General features: G+C 34.1%; 2 protein-coding genes across 5 annotated transcripts in view; both read right to left on the bottom strand.

Annotated features, from left to right (window-relative positions):
• Window positions 1-4978, bottom strand: part of LOC110443593 (prostaglandin E2 receptor EP4 subtype-like) — a 55792-nt gene extending 50814 nt beyond the window's left edge. For both annotated transcript variants that reach the window (XM_021487893.1, XM_021487895.1), the window contains exon 1: window positions 4074-4978. The gene's annotated coding sequence lies outside the window, so the exon portion shown is untranslated. The remainder of the gene's footprint in view (window positions 1-4073) is intronic.
• Window positions 4979-14150: 9172 nt separating this feature from the next.
• Window positions 14151-23466, bottom strand: LOC110443596 (carboxylesterase 1C-like). Of its 3 annotated transcripts, none has more exons than XM_021487899.1 (3): window positions 23377-23466; window positions 15170-16714; window positions 14151-14999 (listed from the first exon to the last, which is right to left on the bottom strand). In XM_021487899.1, the coding sequence occupies exons 2-3, from the start codon at window positions 16705-16707 to the stop codon at window positions 14819-14821; spliced, it is 1719 nt and encodes a 572-aa protein (XP_021343574.1). In that variant the 5' UTR covers window positions 16708-16714; window positions 23377-23466; the 3' UTR covers window positions 14151-14818. The 3 variants fall into 3 exon arrangements, with proteins under 3 accessions (XP_021343574.1, XP_021343572.1, XP_021343573.1); XM_021487897.1 differs by lacking the exon at window positions 23377-23466 and adding an exon at window positions 21400-21469; XM_021487898.1 differs by lacking the exon at window positions 23377-23466 and adding an exon at window positions 18258-18350.
• Between the last annotated feature and the right edge of the window lie 1279 nt (window positions 23467-24745).

The following is a 24745-nucleotide window of genomic DNA, read 5'->3' as shown; positions in this document are numbered from 1 at the left end:
AAACAAAGGCATATCAGTACAGGTGTATAACATTTGAAACAGAAAGTGTTACCGGGTAAATAAAAGAAATTAAAAAAACAACAGTTATCAGGCAAGTGAGAACACAAACGTGTTACTAGGTTAGTGAAAATGATCAGGTGTAACAAGGCTTTAAAAAAATTCAAGTTTGCATGGCCTTGTAGTACCAATACGATCATCCAATAGCCTTGTAATACCAATAGGTTTTATCAATACCATTGGAATACCATTAAGATTTATCAATACCCTTGTAATACCAAATAGGTTTAATCAATAGCCTTGTAATACCAATAGCTGTTATCAATACCCTTGTAATACCAATAGGTTTAATCAACAGCCTTGTAATAACAAATAGGTTTAATCAATACCCTTGTAATACCAATAGGCTTAATCGATAGCCGTGTAATACCAATAGGTTTAATCAATAGCCTTGTAAAACCAAATATGTTTGATCAATACCCTTGTAATACCAATAGGCTTAATCGATAGCCGTGTAATACCAATAGGTTTAATCAATAGCCTTGTAAAACCAAATATGTTTAATCAATACCCTAGTAATACCAATAGGTTTAATCAATAGCCTTGTAATACCAATATGTTGAATCAATACCCTTGGAATACCAATAAGATTTATCAATACCCTTGTAATACCAAATAGGTTTAATCAATAGCCTTGTAAAACCAAATATGTTTGATCAATACCCTTGTAATACCAATAGGCTTAATCAATAGCCGTGTAATACCAATAGGTTTAATCAATAGCCTTGTAATACCAATAGGTTGAATCAATACCCTTGGAATACCAATAAGATTTATCAATAGCCGTGTAATGCAAATAGGTTGAATCAATAGCCGTGTAATACCAATAGGTTGAATCAATAGCCGTGTAATACCAATAGGTTTAATCAATAGCCGTGTAATACCAATAGGTTTAATCAATAGCCGTGTAATACCAATAGGTTTAATCAATAGCCGTGTAATACCAATAGGTTTAATCAATAGCCTTGTAATACCAATAGGTTGAATCAATACCCTTGGAATACCAATAAGATTTATCAATAGCCGTGTAATACCAATAGGTTGAATCAATAGCCTTGTAATACCAATAGATGTTATCAATAGCCTTGTAATACCAATAGCTGTTATCAATAGCCATGTAATACCAATAGGTTTAATCAATAGCCGTGTAATACCAATAGGTTTAATCCATAGCTTAAGTTTAAGCAATAGCCGTGTAATACCAATAGGTTTAATCAATACCCTTGGAATACCAATAAGATTTATCAATACCCTTGTAATACCAAATAGGTTTAATCAATAGCCTTGTAATAACAAATAGGTTTAAGCAATAGCCTTGTAATACCAATAGGTTTAATCAATAGCCTTGTAATACCAATAGGTTGAATCAATACCCTTGGAATACCAATAAGATTTATCAATAGCCGTGTAATACCAATAGGTTTAATCCATAGCTTAAGTTTAAGCAATAGCCGTGTAATACCAATAGGTTTAATCAATAGCCATGTAATACCGATAGGTTTAATCAATAGCCGTGTAATACCAATAGGTTTAATCCATAGCCTAGGTTTAAGCAATAGCCGTGTAATACCAATAGGTTTAATCCATAGCTTAAGTTTAAGCAATAGCCGTGTAATACCAATAGGTTTAATCAATAGCCGTGTAACACCAACAGGTTTAATCCATAGCCTAGGTTTGAGCAATAGCCGTGTAATGCCAAAAGGTTTAAGCAATAGCCGTGTAATACCAATAGGTTTAATCAATAGCCTTGTAATACCAATAGGTTTAATCAATAGCCGTGTAATACCAATAGGTTTAATCAATAGCCGTGTAATACCAATAGGTTTAATCAATAGCCGTGTAATACCAATTTTATTAAGCAATACCCTTGTAATACCAATAGGATTAATCAATAACATTGTTATACAGATGGATTTGATAAATAGCCTTGTGATATCCCCGAAACAACAATTTCATTCCAACATGTTTTCGGTTTGAACTTTAGGGTAATCACCCCATGCATTGATTTCTCATTTCAGTAACTACTGGTCGTGTATGGTTAACAGTCAATAACAAGATTAATCAAATTAATCAATGGTGTGTCCCTGATCATCTGTTCACATCTTTTACAATGAAAAGCATAGTCAATAATGTTTTTGCTTTTTTATTTAAATTATTTTTTCATCTTTAAACCGATAGTCATTGGCAATCGTCCACAATTAATTATTGTCATATATAGGCCGATAACCATAGCCAATAAATTTATCGTCCACAAAAAATAAATCCTTAAAAACTGTACCCACATTGGCACTGACAGGTATCTTGTTTGGTGTGGTTTCTCATCTTCGTAGCATCATTAATTAATACCATTAAATATTCAGAAAAAAATACATCTATTTTAGTCAATAGTTGCAATATTTCATAATCAATTATTTCCCCTTCTCGATAAGGTTCCGTCCTTAATAATGACCGCTCCTTGTACGCCGTGACGATTTCGCTACACAGGTTGTTTACACATCTAATCGTACTAGAAACCTATGCAGTCGGTGCAGATATTTAAACCATGTTATTAAATAATTGAAAGATTCATTTTACTATCGTTTCTAAGGTATGGCAAGTTAATCCTTACTTGATATCAAACCTAACCCACCGCTGTAAACCATGAGCTTTAGCTTAGAACAACATGGAAATCAGTGGGAAGTAGATTGGCACAGTTTGATTACACGAAATCACAGATAATGCATTTAGTAAAAGCGGTATATATCTAGTATTTTCTGGAGAAAAAAACCCAGTTTACATTAAACGTGCCCGGTAAATAAGTCATTAAAAGTATCACGTTGATAAAGATCGTCTGTTTTAATGATTTGTTAATAGGTACAAAAATAACACCATGGCAATCGACATGAAATCTGTTCCAGTAAAATGTTTTAAATCCGAGATTTGGTGAAACGAACAGATCATAGATAAAAATACAAGATATTCGCTGTGTAATGATCAAACTTCTTCTAGAACAGACCTTGTCTTCCGACATGATTTAAAAATGACTAAACCTCACTTAGATTTTCAATATGTTTTAGGTAATTCACCGTGTATTTCAATATGTAATTATAGCATAAGTAAACCTTACTTTGTATTTAGTATGAATAAACCTCACTTTACTCTTCAGTGTGTGACTTAGGATACCTGTTCCACTGTAGGTAAAACACTGAAGAATTCCATTGCATTTTAATCCAAGCAATCGTCTCCACCCATTTGATTTTTTTTCTTTTCTATAAACTTTTTTATTTTACAACAATTATGAAACAAGTTATGTCAACTTATGTTAATCACTCTTGTTGGTCCGTATGTTGGCGCACGGGGGATTATGTGGGAAACCGGAGTACCCGGAGAAAACCCATGTGGTCGGGCAGGTGACCCCATACCTTGTCACGTCCGATCGGGGAATCGAACCCCGGCCGCCTTGGTGAAAGGCAAGTGCGCTATCCACTGCACCACCCGACCACCCTTGATTTTGTTTTGGATGTATCTATAGAGGGGCGAGACCAAGGTACTACATGTTGACCATGTACATGTAGCTATGTTGGTTATAGCGACAGTATAATGGCCAAGGGTTCGAATCCTAATCTTGATCCGTTGTATTTTTTACACTCAGAACACTTCATTTCATGAGTATATCTACATCCTCATAAAACCCCTGTTAGGTATGGTTTTCTTTTCAGAAATTATTTGTTATAGTTAAAGTGATATAGAAAAAAGTGTTTTGTGGTGCATGAACCTCATTGTGGTTTCCGACTTAAAATCAAGTATGACTAAATCTCACGACACACGAGTATAAAAGGGAACCCCGTTGATAACAAGTGATTGTAAATGTAATGGATAAACATTAATTTGATGTTGGATGGATGAAGGGGTTGTTTTATCTTGCCTGCCTACCATAACAAGTTTTTATTTTCCATTTATGTTTGAATCCCAAATGTTCGTCCATAAACCTCGCGTCAAACAAAGTTTACGATAAAATTTGAATAAGTTATCGTTACCTTCATGTTGATAGTCTGCGATGTACGGTGAATATGCGTTCAGTTCCCAGTGAACTTTCTCTACATGGAAAATTTTGTGTGTATGAAATGTTCGTACTCCTCACTGTACACTTTGTAAATATTCGCTAAACTCATGATAAAGTCTGTCTGTTTAAATATCTTTACACATCGTTAACTTTGTGAAGAAAAGTAAATCAATTAAGTTCGTGGTACATTTTCTGAATATCCACACAACGCACGGTACACTTTGTCTAAATGTTCACAATTTACGATACACTTTGTCTAAATGTTCACAATTCACGATACGCTTTGTCTAAATGTTCACAATTTACGATACACTTTGTCTAAATGTTCACAATTCACGATACACTTTGGCTAAATATTCACAATTTACGATACACTTTGTCTAAATGTTCACAATTCACGGTACACCTCGTCTAAATGTTCACAATTCACGGTACACCTTGTCTAAATGTTTACAATTCACGGTACACCGTGTCTAAATGTTTACAATTCACGGTACAACTTGTCTCAATGTTCACAATTCACGGTACACTTTGTCTAAATGTTCGCAATTCACGGTACACCTTGTCTAATTGTTCACAATTCACGGTACACCTTGTCTAAATGTTCACAATTCACGGTACACCTTGTCTAAATGTTTACAATTCACGGTACACCCTGTATAAATGTTCTCAATTCACGGTACACCTTGTCTAAATGTTCACAATTCACGGTACACCTTGTCTCAATGATGTTTACAATTCACGGTACACCTTGTTTGCCTAAAGTTAATGGCCACATAATCCTTGGCAGACTTTTGTTTCAACATCCCTCATGCACTTACAATTAGTCGTACACCTAATGGGATCCCTTGACAGAGCCGCTAACAAGATATCCGTCTTCCTGCGTATTTCATGGAAAGATAAATTTAACGTCGGTGGTTTGTCGTGATGACGTTTTCACAAAATTTTCAAGTGTGTTACTACTTAAATGTATTTTTGTCATCAAGTCCGGATGTGTACATCAACATTTATTTGTGTTTGTAACTGTAATCTATATACAAGCACCACTTAGTAGCCACTACGGAGGGGAAATGGGGCTTAGTATTTCTTGATATTATAACAGTAAAAAGTTTGCAACACAAAGGGGGTATCATGCAGAAAATGAAACATTATACACAAATACAAATGGCGAATTAATTTGTAGTTTTGATATCCTCGACATTATTTCATCGACGGTCTCATTGGTGTTCCGAATAAACAAAGATGATGTTCTGACACATTGATGGCAAGGTTACATATAACATTATTTGCCGGTTAGGTTATAAGGTTTCCGCTATTCATTTGCCATGGATCGATAATAATACACAACCAATTCCATATTGAAACGTATTTCTATCCTTAGCTTCCATAAAAAGCATTGCTTCATTTGATACGCCCGTACAGGTTTAAATGAAACTTGAATTCAATGCCAACACTGTTTTCACATTTGTAATTGAGATGCGAGCCTTACATTCGTTTTGACGTTTTTATGTATCAATGTCATGATATTCCTTGGCTCAATTTACTGTACTTGAAATCATAGTCTTTGCAATTTTACCTCGAAAACGGTTAAACGATTGACCGAAAATTGCAAAGCGTTACAAATTAAAAATAACGCTTATAATTTACGTTGAGAAAAGTGATGACATTGTATAAATGTTCGATGAACTAATAGATTTTTTGACAAGGGATAAGGGGGGTATTATTGTAAAAAAAAAATGTAAATCAATGCTTTACACGAGTATATATCGAGTTCGTGTTTTATATAACATGTCATTTTATGCAACAGATGGCTCATTGACGTTACCATAACTATATAACTATCTCCCTTGTGGAAAATCATATTTTTCGTTTGTTTAATTTTTTTTACTATCAAAAGAGTAATTTTCCATGAGGAATAAAGAAGACTTTGATTTCTAAAATTCTTATTAAGTTGTTTTTGAATTTAACTTATGAGATTTCTTGCTGGCGAGAATTTTAATATCATATTACCGAGAAGGAATTAAAACGATAACATATTTGGTGTTGGTTTAGCATTATTATCATATTTTTAATGATTGTGTTACAGATATGTAGTTAAAGCTTTTAACGTTTCTATCAAATAATTTTTTGATTGATCAATTATCAAAAATTTAGAATTAATTATAACTATGACAAATTTTGAGGTATATTGTTCATTATATCAAGAAACCATGTATATATGTGTAATTAATAATCTGTTATTTTGAGATGGTTCATCGAAGGATTGACATCGCAAAGTAAACGGAAAGAAAATATTTACAATGTAGGACAGCGTTTATAATATTCGGAATAAAAAACATGAGTGTAAAATTGAATAGCAGATTAGTCAGAAATGTTGCGAGTGGCCACATTGAAATACGAATAGTTTGTTATATATATATATAGTCTTCCTCCTCCATGTTAGTCTATGGGCAGCATCATCTGCAGTGCCATTTTTCTTGCTACCATTGTTATGTCTAATTACAACATTTTATTTCCTCCTGTTGACGGCAATATATAAATATCTTACTGTGTCAGTATTAAGCGACTAATAACCAAATATTGTAGGTGTAAACTATCTTTAGCTTTAGAACTAGTGGAAAATATTGTGGAGAAGAAAAAGGTCTAAACAGATGTCATTTCAAAATTAAAAAAGATGAAAATCTTGCGTATTTAAGAAGTGCTTTAGAGTTCCACATTTGATTGATGTTGCTATATAACTTCTATTCCTTTAAGCATTCCTTTAGGCGTGCGGATCAAGAGTCTGTGGGTTTAATTGAACAATTGGAGTGTCGTATAATTAACCGTTCTTTGTAAGGAATGTTGAGTAAATATTCGGTCGGTAAATCCATCAATCAATTTCCTTATCTAATACACCGAACGATTAAAGGGGGAGATCGATGATCGATCAATAGCTCGTCTCTTAAATATGCTGATACGGTAGAAATACGGTTATCGATATTTTTCCTTCCGAGTTATTTAGCGTGGGTGGTTTACATGATGGTATTAACAGACAATGTCGTTGGCAGTTTTGTCAGTTATATACTAACACATACCAGCAAGGTACAAAATATAAAGATGTCTAATAGTATCAATCCTATTGGGGAAGGTAGCCATTGAACACTTTACCGTCCATAATACATTCTTAATAAACCCCAAAAGAGCAGATCCCCAGCTCAATATCAAATAATCTGGAAATAATTCCGTTATCGGCATCCGTAGATTCCTGGTCATTTGTTTAAGACGTAGATTTATAAAACATGTGATGCCTAGATTACTCAGAGTCATGGGGGTAAATTGTTCCCGTGATAGTAAAACATTGGTTAATAGTCAAATAAAGCACAGTCTATTGTGAGGTATTCCGCCTCGCCTAAGTGTATGTACAGCACACAAGGAACTATACAAGTATATACCCTTCACTAATGGCTCATAAGAAAGTGGTTTGTCCATTGTGACCAAGTTCATTGCGTTTAATCTGTGTTTTATGGGATTCTCAATCACAACTTATAAAAAGAGAAAGGCAGTCAAATCTGCCTTAAATATCAACTCTTTATATCTACCACCTGTCTATAACTACCACATGTAGTAACAGTCACATGTAGCTGCTTTTAGACATACTACCTGTCTATAACAATCACCTGTCTATAAAAATGGTCTGTCTATAACTACCACAAGGCTATACCTCCCGTCTGTCTATAACAACCACCTGTCTATATAGATCTTCCTCCTATAACAACCAACTGTTTATATAGATCTTCCTCCTATAACAACCATGTGTCTATATAGATCTTCCTCCTATAACAACCAACTGTTTATAACTAATTCGAACATGCTCATCTTTAACTATCATCTGTAAATAAATATCACAAGGTTGTCATGGTCTGTCTATAATTGTAACCTGTCTATAAATACCACCTGTGTATAACTACCACCTATATATAACTATTACATGTATATATATAACTGTCTATAACTATCACCTGTCTATAACTGTCTATAACTATCACCTGTCTATAAATATCACCTGTTTATAACTATCACCTGTCCATAACTACCACTTGTCTACAATTATCACCTGTTCATAATTATCACTTGTCTATAGCTACCACCCGTCTAAAATTATAACCTGTCCATAACTACCATCTGTCTACAGCTTCCACCTGTTTATACTTATCATCTGTCTTAAACTATCACCCATCAATAACTAGCCATCGTCTTTAACGACCACCTGTCTGTACCTATCACCTGTCTATACCTACCACCCATCAAAAAAATATCACCCGTCTATAACTATCACCTTCATATAAATAGCACATGCGTATAAGTATCACTTGCCTATAACAACCACATGAACATTAAGATTTTTTTAAATTGTTCCCAAGCTGCTTTTTTATATCAGCAAAATATTTAAAGAACATCTATATTGGATACCGTGTTTGCTCATCCGTTGGGCGGTCTAGGCAGGTTTTGATTATTGATTTTTTTAACATGGGCTTACTGGTCGCGTGTTTGTACCATGTTCGATATGGCATGGTAGCTGAGGTTGATATGAAAAGTCGTAATCGAAAAGGCAGTCATCTGAAGTTATATTAATTATCTCGGCAAACCTTTCCCTGTTTGATGTCAATATCTCTGTGATAATTTTTAATTCAAATTAAACAACACGTTTTGCCTCGGTTCTTTTCAATCTCACGATTTGCTTGATTCGAGTGCCCTGACGGTATAGTCCATACGTACGAGCCTTTGTTTACGCTATTAGTTTCAACATGCAGCTAAATTGAATGCTGTTTTGTAAATCCGCACTATTAATCAGGTCAATGGCTAGGAGATGCATCGTTACCCTATTCGATCTGTGTCCTGAGCGACACTGCAATGAAGAAGAGAGAAATTGTGGATGTATTAATCGCGGCACGATAAATACACTGATTTGATGCAAAAAATGTTTGAGTAGCTATCTATTTCAGGAGTGATTGAATGGGATTTTCATTACAGGAGTAGTTGCACAGTTGATAATGACTTCCCCGATGCTGTGATTGGCTACACAGTTGGTCGGTTGTGAAATCAGATTTTATGTTATCAACTATTTTTATTTCAGAAAAACATTCAAATATCGTATTGCTGTATCGTACTAAAGTTATTCCGTGTATCGATTTGATTGAAAACAAAAATTGGTTCTGATAAGTCATTTAATACTATGTCATGGTTGGTTATGATATACAATCTAAATTATGATTAGTTGTAAAAAGCAACCTTAATTATGATTGGTTGTGATATGCATCCTTAATTATGATTGGTTGTGATATGCAACCTTAATTATGATTGGTTGTGATATGCATCCTTAATTGTGATTGGTTGTGCTCTGCATCCTTAATCATGATTGGTTGTGATATACAACATAAGTTACGATTGGTTGTGATATCCAACCTAACTTAAGTTAACTTGTGACGTAAATCCACAACCTGTTTATTGGGTTGTCTCGGTACGGGGATAGTTTTATAGAGCTTGTTTTAAGATTGCAACATGCAATATCAGGTTTTATAATGAAATTATTCGAAAATCAAGTATAGCCTGGATCACAAGTAAGTTAGCTATTGGTTAATGAGAGATTCGAACGAATATTTAAGGACTTTGAAATTAATCTCGATACTCATTGGAAAAATCTTGAACTGAAATACAATAATTTGGCCGGCCATAAAGAAATCTCAGGAAATGACAATTAATGAATAATGTTTTCTAAATACTTAAGAAATATATTATGATATGGATATAGAGGCATAGTGTCTGCCTGCATCCATTATTTATCCTATTGTTTCCTATTGAATATGCACTATTTAAACGTGGATCTATGCATAAATGTATGTTTCATTTCCAACTAATGAAAACTTACCATTACATGAAGTGGATACGTACACATCTATTATGTAACACATGACCTATGTATTGATAAATGGATAAAACCATTGTCTGGTGTTACAATCAATCTACCTATTAATTAGGGAATGGCCTACGCTTATAAAGTGGATTAAAACCATTTTGTTGTGAAACACATAACCTACCTTTTAATAAGTGGATATAATATACATTAAAAGTTACTGTGTTCTCATTGTTCGGTAGATATATGAAAAGTTGAGTTAAAAAGGAACACGAAGATCTGTAAAGCATTACCGTTTTTATTATCAATCCCCATGTATGAGATATAAACATACACGTTCCCAGTACGTATGAGATGTAGGTCTATTGATGAAATGATCCCCATGTATGAGATATAACATATACACGGTCCCCGTACGTATGAGATGTAGGTCTATTGATGAAATGATCCCCATGTATGAGATATAACATATACACGGTCCCCGTACGTATGAGATGTAGGTCTATAGATGAAGTGATTCCCATGTATGAGATATAAACATACACGTTCCCCGTCCGTATGAGATGTAGGTCTATTGATGAAATGATCCCCATGTATGAGATATAACATATACACGTTCCCCGTATGTATGAGATGTAGGTCTATTGATGAAATGATCCCCATGTATGAGATATAAACATACACGTTCCCCGTACGTATGAGATGTAACTCTATAAATGAAATGATTCCCATGTATGAGATATAAACATACACGTTCCCCGTACGTATGAGATGTATCTCTATAAATGAAATGATTCCCATGTATAAGATATAAACATACACGGTCCCCGTACGTATGAGATGTGGGTCTATTGATGAAATGATCCCATGTATGAGATATAAACATACACATTCCCCGTACGTATGAGATGTAGGTCTATAGATGAAATGATCCCCTTGTATGAGATATAAACATTCACGTTCCCCGTACCTATGGGATGTAGGCCGAGCTGTCTGTCTACCCATGAGCGTGCTGTCGTATGTGACACAGTATTTGAAGTGTGTCAAGTGTCAACAAAGATGTTTATCCTTCCTCTGGACACGCAACATCTGCGGATAACATCGCCTGTCCATCCTTTCGCGGAAGTAATATTCAGATTTACACAGAATCAAATCAAATTCACAGATGTACGATAGTCTTGGTCATCTTTAGCCTGGTTAAACAGCTAATGGTTTTTCGATTACTGTTCTAGCAATGACGCACCCGTTGAAATGATACCGGATGAACAGATCGTCCTTCCATCTTGGACATACTTGTTTGCTGTCACGTTAACAATATGTAAGCTCTTATCAATGATAATTCAATATCACTCAGCCAATTACAGGACCTCATCACAATCAACACTAGCTATTAGTAGCTACTCATATTAAGGTTTTGACAAAGTTTGGTACGCGATGGGATCGAATGAGGGAAAAGTAATAACAAAGCGACAAAGTCCCGAACGGCTGTTTGGTACAACTGTCCTCTTCAGCATCAAAGGGCAAGAGTTTTGATTCTTATAAAAACAGCCACGAAACAACTGTTTTGTTTTGATCGTTAGCAGTTCGTTTTAGTGATGAAATATTTAAAGTAAGAAAATAAATGACTGATCTTAGTTTCAACAACGCTCTATGAAGCGCTATGGTACGTAGATTTATTGCACATGGACCAGATCATAAGATACATTTTTGTCCCTCATGGGGAAAAGCAGAAGAAAATGTGAAGGCAAGATAACTTTGATGCAAAACATGAAATAGCCAGACATGTATCCCGATTAGTCAATCACGATCAGATAGAGCATTTATGTGACATCAAAATGTATTTCAGTGATATCGGGCCTGCGGGAACTGTTTCACAAATGTTTGACCGTTTTAAAATGAGCAGAAAATGAGTTTTAGTATATTTTTAACTTTCATTCGAGTGTTAATGTCGGTTTGGAGTAGGAGGGGTGTGGAAAGATTAGAAGAGGTAGTAGACCGAGTGTTTCAGCTGTTGAAAAGTGATGGATACCACTGAAGCCGAGGACAACACACTTAGCTGTGCTGTTAGTTAAAGTAAATACTTCAAGAAACGAAATGAGTTGTAGATTAGAAATCCAGGTGGGGATTTGTTTACGATTATAGATAGTTACTGATTAATACGAATGCTTTCGTCATTAGTGACATCGACTGTGTGGATCGAGACAACGTCGATAGAACTCTGGCGCTATAAACTGCTGGAGTAAGATGCAATGCGAGGAGACATTACACCTGATAATTACATGAGATTACAACGGTACATTTCTAATAATAGATATAAGGAATGCTAATACCTAATACTGCCATCAAAAGAACTCTAAGTATGTCCTAGTGTTATCAATATCTCGAAGTAAAGTGACTCTAAAATATATGTAATATGTCTACTTTTCTGCTGATATTGATTGTTTATCCCATTAGCCAAAATACCGGAGGTATCCCTTTCAGGGTACAGTTACACCGGTTCAAGGGCCTACGTAACTCTGATGGTATTATAGAACCACGCGCCCGAAATATCAACTTGTAATAGAAATAAAAAGTGGAAAGTATCTTTATATGAAAATGAACAAACATTTTTGGAACTGATTGCATGGTATTAAGGACATTGATATTTATCTAAAAAGTGTCCCGATTTGGGTACAGTGACGTTAATATCATTTTGATGATGTTATGTAAGCTATTAAATCAGACGAGTCTTCGGAATGATATGGTGAAAATGATGATATCAATCCATTTTACAGGTTATGATCACTATNCCCCACACACACACACACACACACACCACACACACACACACCACCACCACTGATGACGGGCGGGTCGCTGGTTTGAGGCCTATTGGTGACAGTCGCTAGTACGCAGGTCGGTGTTTTTTCTACGGGTATTCCTGTTTTCCTCCTCCACCAAAACCTTTATCGTCCTTAAATTACTATACCTGTTAATATGACGTAAAGCACAAACAACCAAACCACGAAAGAAAAAAAGTACACGGTTTGCATTTTAGCGATATAAATGTGGTGATATCGAGGCGTCAAAATAATAAACCATTGGTGTTGTAATGCAAGCCTGAGTTTTAGATCTTTGTTTTGCCTATCATTTTGCCGTAAAAATCACCCATTTGGAAAAATACGTTACCATACAAAACACTTGAAATGAATGTAGATTAAAGCTGGCATAACATGGAACTGGGGCGGCTAAATCAACAGGCTTACTGAATCCTGCCAACGCACTCTCTTGAACTAACGCAGTAATGGCGGAGTAATGGACACCATGCTAACATTAATGCTATCTAACAACGATATGATGTCATTCTGTGGTGAATTATCCAAACGAGCAAATTTCAAAAATATTGCATGTTCTTGAGATTGTCCGTTGCCATCCGTCTGTAAGTTATACCTTTTCAAGACTGGTCTTTCAAAACAGATGGATACTGATATCATATAAGATAGAAATCACTGCTTAGAAAATGAGGTTCAAAGTTGTATAAATATATCTTGTTGCTTACAAGGCAATTTACTTTACGTACTACTTTAGAAAAACTCAAGAACAACAGTATCAGACAAGGGTATATCACCTTGTCTATATTGCATTTGCTTGTCTGCCAGAACTCAATATGGGAAGTGTGAATCCATTTTGAAAATAAAACTAATACTCAAGAATGGTTGAGCAGAGCTTGAACCATACCTGGACAGAAATAGCATAATTTTGTTTTGCAACTGTAGGGAATTTCTACCCTTTAATGCAAATGTACATTTTGTACTTGTGTTATAGGAAGCTCATGTTTTTGATCGAGTAATCGATTACAATTTGATTATGAGTGGATATTTTATATATATTCCCCGGTTCATTTGATATAATGCTTTTCCGAAAAACACAACAGATGAATTTCCATTAAATGCAAAGGGGTTTAAATGTTTTTTTGGTGATAGCCATTTCGATGACATTCATAATAGTGTTTCAATGACACCACAGTAAGCGTTCGACATGATAGTAAATTGATGCATTTCGACACCATTCCAACAGATAATGTCAGAAATAATACTGGGGCGTTGGTTGTGCAGAACGTTAATGCACAACAATTGTATTTAAACCCCTGCTCTGATACACAATAAAACTCACGTATCACTTCTCATTTAATATGATTTATTTCGATTTTTTATTAATCAGTGCGATTGTTCAGACTTAAACAAAAAAGAAAACGAAGTAACTTAACAAAATGTTGCCAGAACAGATGCTTCCCTATCGTGTCTAAGCAGTACACGATCGATGTTTATATTTACATTGCATTGTTAGTATTAAACATTTTTAAAACTCTTTCGACTACAATCTCTTAATGCATCGGCTTTTCCGACTTGCTTGGAAAGTGCAATGTTACATTTGATACCTGCAGCTGCTGCCCGTATCACGATCTCGATTTAATCGTTATACGACACCAGGTTAACGTGTTATGATTGGGCAACGAAACAATAGAATCACAACCAATTCAAACAATAGAAATAATACCTTTGCATATATCATTTACCCTGATGAAATACTATCCGCTTCTGCTGCATTCTCCCGGGTCCTTATGTGGGCACCAATGCAACAGAAATCGTTATACTTTTCAATGCCTCCGCTAGGACTCGAACCCGGAACCTCTGGCTTATAAGTCTTACGCTCTATTCAATGAGCTAAAGAGAATTTCTCCTTAGCCCGAGTCGGTAGGAAGCGGCTAGTATTTTACCAGGGTGACATATCGGTCTGACTTACTAACCAATGGCGAGGATCTTCATCACCGTTCTTAGAAAAGTTAATAATTAGCCAAATATTACACTCGAGACACTCCCATCTAGTAGTTTAGTTAGCCTATTTAGCCATAGATCTACCCTGGAGCCGTACAGATGCTGGTCCTGTGTGATAGTGGTGCCCATGCTGCTGTATTTCTGACTGATTACGTCATAGGTGTCCCATTGTGGTACGTCATTAGAGTTTGGGTTTCTGGAAAAAAACAAAATTTTATGGAATTTAAATGATTCATCGTTGTTTGTACGTTCGAACGAATCTGTAGGATAATTTTTGACAGGTAATTTGTCCTCGTTAATTTTCTCTATCACAACAAAATATGCCCGATACTGAACGTTTTGTTCACTTCTGTTAAAGTAGCTTACCCAGTTTTGGCAAAATTTGTCCAGTACTTGAGGATCGCTGTTTGTAGACCATCGTCGTGATTGGGCACATTAATGGTGCGGTTAGCCTTATAGTCGTGAATTCGAAACAGGTAATATAGTTCCGCCCCGTGCGCTGATCTGTTCTGCCACCAAGGGGGATAACCCGCAGTGAAAGTGGGGTCTGGTATTGGCCGTCTAAACACGTATTGGTAGGTACTAGATGCAGGACTTCCCTCCGAATGGTCTCTGAGAATCTCTACAGACGGTGCGTAGTAGAGGGCGTCGCCATACGCTTCCAATGTGTGTTGTGCCTGTTTAAGCTTATCCGCTGTACCATAAAAAGAACACAATAGGTTATCTGCTTGTGAACTGTTAACATCCTTCTCGAAATAAGCCGCGAGTAAACCTGGGCCAATTTTGTTGCAATAAACGTCCAAAGGAACACCATTGGAGAAGTTGAAATTATTCTCTTTTGCTAATGATGCTAATAATGGTAAGAAAATGGAACCTTCTGTATCTACATTTCCAGTAATAAAATCAAGTGATCGGAAGAAATGGTAACTGTCAGAGGTTTTGTTTTGGAGCAATTCTGATGGAGTCTGCGGAAGTAGGTCTCCATCTACAACGGGTCCCATACTTAAGTCAAAATGAAGTTTCCTTCCCGTATTCCCTGGTTGTGTGATCGAGTTTTGAGCTTGTAATAACTTTTCAGCAGGTATGTTTCTTATGCAGTCTGCATAAGACGTTGTATTTGCACAACCTAAATAAATGCCTATATCTTTTGCATATGCATATGCATTGTGCCATATTGCAAAGTGCCCTTCAGCTACGCCGCTGTGCGCAATGACTCGATGAAATAATCCTTTATTTTTAGGATAAAGAGACTGTAACGAAACACTGAAACTACCAGCAGATTGACCAAATAATGTAACAGAATTAGGATTTCCGCCGAAATTGGCAATGTGTGCATGTACCCATTCTAATGCTAGACGCTGGTCCCACAGGCCATAGTTTCCAAGTAAGCTTTGAGCAGGATTAGCAAGAAAACCAAACACACCAAGTCTGTAGTTCAGTGTGACAACAATAACATCTCCCGTCAGTGCTAAAAAAGAACCATCGTAGAGCGTGCCCTGTCCGACTAGGAAGCCACCCCCAAAGACAAAGACCATCACAGACCTGTTCGCACTTGAAGACAGAGTTCTCGGGATGTACATGTCCAGCGACAAACAATCCTCAGACTGGTTTAGATTTGGTAGGTATCTATCTAAAGTGGAATGTTGTTGCAAACATGAAGGTCCGAATTCGGTGCAGTCCAGCACACCAGACCAGCCGCCATGAGCGACAGGTTTTTTAAATCTTAAAGGACCTATCGGGGGTTTGGCGTAGGGAATGTTCCTGAACTGATAGACGGTTTCATTCCTGATGATTTCCAGTACTCCTTGTAAATCACCAATGTCAGTGTGTACTCGGGCAGGTTCATAGCACTCTGTAGACAGTAAAGTAGCAGTAAACATCAATGCCAGCTGGACAGCTCTCATAGTGGATCTGTAACGATTCAGTTTTCTACGTATTAAACGCCTTGTCAGCACAGTTTATACCATACATTTCATAAATAACGAAAAATTAATTATGCTAAAAATCGACATTAGAAAGAAGAATCAACATTTTGAACAAGAATTTTAAACTGCTCTCGAGAGATATGCTCTGTTCGTTTGGTCTATTATATTTCATCATGAAGATTTTTAAGTACATCTGTACTAAAAGGTGCTACTTTATATAATACATATGTTTTATATTCAAAAGAATATAATTTGAAATCCGCTGGTGAGATCATTTTATTAACTGAGAGCTGTGATTTGCGGGGGCGGGATGGGGTGGGGGAGGTTTATTTGGTTACCATATTATACATTATACGAATGCATGTCTTAGACAAAATGAAATGTATATCACATCTGTTATAATTATATCGGTGCCGGTTCGGGGAAAGAATAACACTCTGTAACCCACTGTATGCTCGTATGAAGCAACTAATATGGTACCATCTGCATAATCGGAGGTGTATGTCTTTGTCTTCTGATTTGCACCATTGGAGAAACCAAAATTATCTACGGACTCCATTTCAACACTGTGGTCTTTTCTTTTTCTTTTATCGCCAACCTTCTTTTTTCCAAGTAATGTCCCATGGATACCTTCAGTTAGACAGTTGTCAGAGTCATTACACCGCTTGACATGCTACCGTATCAATAATATGGCGTATTAGTGAGACCACACTTGTTATTGGCCCTTGAGTTACCCATCAACTGTTGACACCGTTTGTGTATAACATTGACTGTTTCAAGGACCCAAAAAAGCAAGACCAAACAATTAAACATATTAACAATATGTCGTTATTACAGACAAGGACCAAACAAATGTTAATAAAACAGAACTGGAGAAATGTCATTCAAACAATCGTCTCTTGACGATCAGCAAGTATTTTTGTAAAGTAATAGATTATCACTCTGTTATTATATTGACTGGTGTGTGTTTTTTTCACGAAAATCCTACAATAAACATAGATTTCACGCATATTTTGATATGTTGGAGCATAAACTGTCTGTGGAATTTCAAACTTACAAATAAAACTTTTTGAGGGGGAAAAAATCAACAGCGAATATATTCTTTATCAAAAGCAGCGCAGTTAAAACCTCTGACATCTTCACATTCTATGTAAATATCTCCTTGCTAAACAAATGTACAACTGTGTCGTTGTCAATGGAAACGAGTACATCTAGGATGGTATCGTGTGTCTGTTAAATTTTCGAACTACCAAATCTTGTTGAAATTGGTGGATAAAACTTTAAAAAAAAACGAGCATCAACTTGGCTTATCTGTTTATGTATTATTTTAAAGCTAAATATAAAGAAGGGCTTTTGAGATAAGGCAGATGCCAGACCCATTAATATCACATCCAGATATATACTGTCCTTGACCGATAGTAATTCAAGAACTACTTGCATGTAACAGAATTTAAAAACAAAACTATTAAAGATTCCTCTTTGTTAGTTTCGTATCTTGACATTTACTAAAAGTACAAAGGGTACACTACCAAACTGTATATCCAGATGTTCATAACCATTTCTTCCCCAGTAATATACCGTCCCTCCTTGTTGCATATCACAGTGATTCACTACTCCAGATACTGTTATAAATATCAGGATATTCAGGAGAAGGAAGATTAGGAGATTTCAAGTTAAATTTTCAAGTTAACACATTGACATACGTACATCATTATATTACATATATAAACACATTGACATACGTACATCATTATATAACATGTATAAACACATTGACATACGTACATCATTATCTTACATATATAAACACATTGACATACGAACATCATTATGTTTCATATATAAACACATATTACATGTATAAACACATTGACATACGTACATCATTATATATCGTATATAAACACATTGACATACGTACATTATCATATTACATATATAAACACATTGACATACGTAAATCATTATATTACATGTATAAACACATTGACATACGTAAATCATTATATCACATGTATAAACACATTGACATACGTACATCATTATATAACATGTATAAACACATTGACATACGTTCATCATTATATTACATATATAAACACATTGAAATACGTACATCATTATATTACATGTATAAACACATTGACATACGTACATCATTATATTACATACATGTACATCATTATATTACATATACAAACACATTGACATACGTACAACATTATATTACATATATAAACAGATTGACATACGTACATCATTATTTGACATACGTACATCATTATTTGACATACGTACATCATTATATATCGTATTTAAACACATTGACATACGTACATCATTATAGTACATATACAAACACATTGACATACGTACATCAGTATATAACATGTATAAACACATTGACATACCTCCATCATTAGATTACATATATAAACACATTGCCATACGTACATCATTATATTACGTATATAAACACATTGAAATACGTACATCATTATATTACGTATATAAACACATTGACATACGTACATCATTATATTACATATTTCAACACATTGACATACTTACATCATTACATTACATGTATAAACACATTGACATACGTACATCATCATATTACGTATATAAACACATTGACATACGTACATCATTATATTACATATATAAACACATTGACATACGTACATCATTATATTACATATATAAACACATTGACCTAGGTACATCATTGTATTACATATATAAACACATTGGCATACGTACATCATTATATTACATGTATAAACACATTGACATACGTACATCATTATATTACATATATAGACACATTGACATACGTACATCATTATATTACATACATAAACACATTGACATACGTAAATCATTATATAACATGTATAAACACATTGACATACGTACATCATTATATTACATATTTCAACACATTGACATACTTACATCATTACATTACATGTATAAACACATTGACATACGTACATCATTATATTACATATATCAACACATTGACATACATTTATTATTATATGACATATATAAACACATTGACATACGTACATCATTATATTACATATATAAACACATTGACATACGAACATCATTATGTTTCATATATAAACACATTGACATACGTACATCATTATATTACATATATAAACACATTGACATACGAACATCATTATGTTTCATATATAAACACATTGACATACGTACATCACTATATCACATATATAAACACATTGACATACCTACATCATTATATTACATGTATAAACACATTGACATACGTACATTATTATATTACATATATAAACACATTGACATACGAACATCATTATGTTTCATATATAAACACATAGACATACGTACATCATTATATTACATATATATACACATTGACATACGTACATCATTATATTACATACATAAACACATTGACATACGTAACTCATTATATCACATGTCTAAACACATTGACATACGTACATCATTATATATGTAATATGATAATGTACGTATGTCAATGTGTTTAAATACGATATATAATGATGTACGTATGTCAATGTGTTTATTCATGTAATATAATGATGTACGTATGCCAATGTGTTTATATATGTAATATAATGATGTACGCATGTCAATGTGTTTATACATGTAATATAATGATGTACGTATGCCAATGTGTTTATATATGTAATATAATGATGTACGCATGTCAATGTGTTTATACATGTAATATAATGATGTACATCATTATATTACATGTATAAACACATTGACATACGTACATCATTATATATCGTATTTAAACACATTGACATACGTACATTATCATATTACATATATAAACACATTGACATACGTAAATCATTATATTACATATATAAACACATTGACATACGTACATCATTATATCACATATATAAACACATTGACATACCTACATCATTATATTACATGTATAAACACATTGACATACGTACATCATTAAATTACATACATAAACACATTGACATACGAACATCATTATATTTCATATATAAACACATTGACATACGTACATCATTATATTACATATATAAACACACTGACATACGTACATCATTATATTACATATATAAACACATTGACATAAGTACATCATTATATTACATATATAAACTCATTGACATACGTACATCATTATATTACATGTAAAAACACATTGACATACGTACATCATTATATTACATATATAAACACATTGGCATACGTACATCATTATATTACATATATAAACACATTGACATACGTACATAATTATATTACATGTAAAAACACATTGATATACATTTATTATTATATAACATATATAAACACATTGACATACGTACATAATTATATTACACGTCATTGACACACAGACATTATTATATAGCATTTGAACACATTGACACACGTACATAATTTTATTACATATACAAACACATTTACCCACTTACATTATTGTATCACATATTAAAACACACTGACATACGTACATTGTTATACCACATATATAAAACACCCTGCCACACGTACATTATTATGATACACATAAAAACATTGGCACACGCTATTTTAAATCATTCTGATCCATATAAACCCTTACTGACATGCATACATACGTACCATAAAACTGTCACCTGGAGGGGGACTCGCCTACGTTTGGTAGGAGTAAACAACATTCGGCAACGATAACAAGCACACTTGGTCAAAGATAAGATATCGTGTTTAGTGTTTGCTGATTCTACCACACACATTCAATGATAAAATACGTCATACTGCGGCCATAGATCACACAATATATATCAAATCTGCTTTCAATCTGTTCTCGTCTCTTCTGATCATTTTGTGTCGTTAGAGCATTTATAAGGAAGGGCAGAGTTAAGGCGTCCTTGATTCACTCATTGAACAAGTACAAACTCTCACATTTGGCATGTTTACTTCTTTTCATTAGCTATAATGATCAATTGTGTATAATATTGATATGATAATTGATATAGTAACGTGACAAAACAGATTGGGGATGACAATGTGATTATATTACAACATGTTGGGGGTTCCTGATGTCTTTAAGTCTGTGTCTCTTCGGTTGGTGTTGATGTTTTCTGTGTATTCGAGTTTTATCATTATTATTTATCATTTTTATACTCTACTTGAACATGTAACAACCCTTAAGAGTACTCCTAAATAGATTTTACTTAAAATAACGTGTGTAAACAAATGTTTACCTCTCATCCTCTACCCTCACCCTCTCCAACACACCCCACACCCAAAGAAATGGCTCTTCGATGGTCAAGATTTTAAATGATCTAAATGATGCAATATAATTTCATTGTGCATAGCCGCTAACCGCTGGACTTTGAAGCTGATAATACATAGATGCTCAGTTAACTTTGGCCGGGTTGTGGACAATAAAAATGTTAAACAGATTGATGCAGATGTCGTAGCCATCCAACTTTTATAATGATATTTTTTTCAAATTTGTAGTAAAACAACCTTTCTTCGATTAAGGAGAAAATGCTTCTTTTCAAAAAACCAAATATGACATTTCATAGCAATCTGAACATTTTCTTTCTTATGACATTTTAACACTTACTTATGTGTTTGGTATTACAGGACGAAATGGCAGGATCAGACTTTATTCCAAGTGTCAAGAGGAGAAAAGGTCATCTTATTCAGACTGAAATAGTTGTATATGCATCAGCTTCGGTTAATAATATACATTTCATTGATACAATGTAACAGATAAATGATAGCACTTGTTTAATGATAAATGTAAGTGATATTTCATCGAAACATTTCTCCAAGATGATGAAATACTGTTTAAGTGGAAGCTTTCGCGGAGTGGAAATATTCGCGTTTTTAATATTTATTAATAGATTAAACAGATTATAGATATAGATGATATATAGATTTTAGAACCGTTGCCCACGTGAAAATTTCCGCACCGCAAACAGTATAAAGAATCACAACGCCAACATTTCTGCTCGCGAAAATTTCAACTTTTACATTATACTTCTGTAGCTGGCACATTGAAAAATACGCAACACTTTAAATGACGACACAATCAAATGAATCATCACATTCTATAGATTATTTTTTTATTTTCGAAGTAGGTGTTGTATTATGATCGACCAATTAACAGAACAATCAAGTGTAATTTTCATTAATTTTCAAATAACAATTAAAGCTAAAATTGTAACAAAATATCAATAAAAATAAAATGTTGATACATTGTAAGCACAGCTTTGGACCATTAAAAAGGATACGTTCCAATAAATAATTTCATGTTATTTCATAATATCAAAGTACATATCTCATGTATCGCAAATTCTAAAATTATATTACCTTCAATGCGTGCTTTATTTTGTTTATAATTTCAGATGTCGCACCGGTATATCCAATGAACATTATCACTATAAAAGTGTATCGGATAATTTGCATATATAAAGTGCATTTATATTTACAATTGACAAACAAAGGGTGATATTAGCATAACTGATTGCACATTAAAAGTACAGTTGTGTCTCGGTGTCGCCAGCTAATGTATAACCCCACGACCACATCCAATACATTGTCAAGATAAGGTCAACAAATAGTTACCTGTAGATTGATTATGTCAATATTCGGTACGCTCTGCTCGGCCATCCCTATTTAGTTCCGGACTATACAGAAAAGGTCACACACGCAACACCAGACATTGCTAAGTACGGTTAATTAGAACGTACCGAAAGAGCAACATGGATTTCGATTTTATAGTACGAAGTCGGTGTATGATCATGACAGCTGTTGGCGCGTGACTCTGTTCTGGCAAGTGACAACATCATCAATGGAATCCCTGTAATTCAGATCCGCACAAAAAGAAATGACAAATTAGCAATGTGCATAGTTAACTATTTAACTAATTATGTTTTACATCTGTCAGGCGATTTTGATTAATAAAACCTCTTAGATTTCTAAAACTCTGAAACTCTAAGGATCTCATTGGGAATCAATGTAAGTTCGGGATCATATAAACAGTTTTCAAGTATTTGTTGGCATAATTCAGTCGTTATCTTTTCTATTCATTGACCTATATTTTATTGGAAAGATTAAATTTAGATAAAATTCTACACATTTATTTGCAGAATTACAGCCTTGGTATACATTATGTAAGTAGTGGTATCAATACTATTGCTCAACAAAAACGTCTTACTTGGTAAATGCAGTAGCCATTTATCGTTCAACTTAAATGATATGCCAGCATTTTATAATATATATATATATATATATAAAGTTGTCAAAAGAAGGCACAATAAAAAAAGTAATAAAGTGTACTAGTACTCCATCATACTCGCTAGTAATCTGTTTACAAATGAAAAGTCATATTTACGAATTCCATACTCTGTAAATCTGGACAAAATCAGCAAGTTGATATGTAATAGGGAAACAGATATTGTGTTTCACAGAAAATAGCATTTTATATGAATTGGTAAGGAAGGCTGTACCAGACGAATGGATAATCATATAAATGGAAAATAAATGCATCACATTGTTTTTATGTGCTAGAAAACCTTAATAGAAATGCGAAACAATGATGGAATCATTCAGTTCAAATTAATTAGAAAACAAAAATATCAAAGAAATTGGAAAAAAATATTATAAACCTAGATCGATTAATTTCGAAATATAATCTGTAGTAATGGACCCTTTATTTGGAAAACAGTTTGGCCCCGATTGCTAAAATTGGTTAACTTTAACCAGTGGTAAGTGAAAAAAAATATAAAATTTGTTTTTTATTTGATTTATTTTCCTAGCCACTGGTTAATTCTAACCAACGATCAGGGAACCGGACCTGGACTCTCAAGCTGACAATGTAATGAGTGTCATTGGAGATGTTTACACATGATCGACAGAATCTACATAGATGAAAAGAAGATTACCAATCAGCAAATGCATTTTTCCGTAAATAAGGACCAGAAAATCAGCGTCA

This window comes from Mizuhopecten yessoensis, unplaced genomic scaffold, assembly GCF_002113885.1.
Source record: "Mizuhopecten yessoensis strain PY_sf001 unplaced genomic scaffold, ASM211388v2 scaffold716353, whole genome shotgun sequence".
Classification (NCBI taxonomy): Eukaryota; Metazoa; Mollusca; class Bivalvia; order Pectinida; family Pectinidae; genus Mizuhopecten; species Mizuhopecten yessoensis.
The sequence above is the reverse complement of the archived record's forward strand: the minus strand, read 5'-3'. Positions and strand labels throughout refer to the sequence as shown.

Coding starts and splice junctions, on each gene's coding strand:
- LOC110443596 (XM_021487899.1), bottom strand. CDS start 16,707: ATGAGAGCTGTCCAGCTGGCATTGATGTTTACTGCTACTTTACTGTCT. Junction 15,000..15,169: donor ACAAATTTTGCCAAAACTGG/GTAAGCTACTTT, acceptor GTTTTTTTCCAG/AAACCCAAACTCTAATGACG.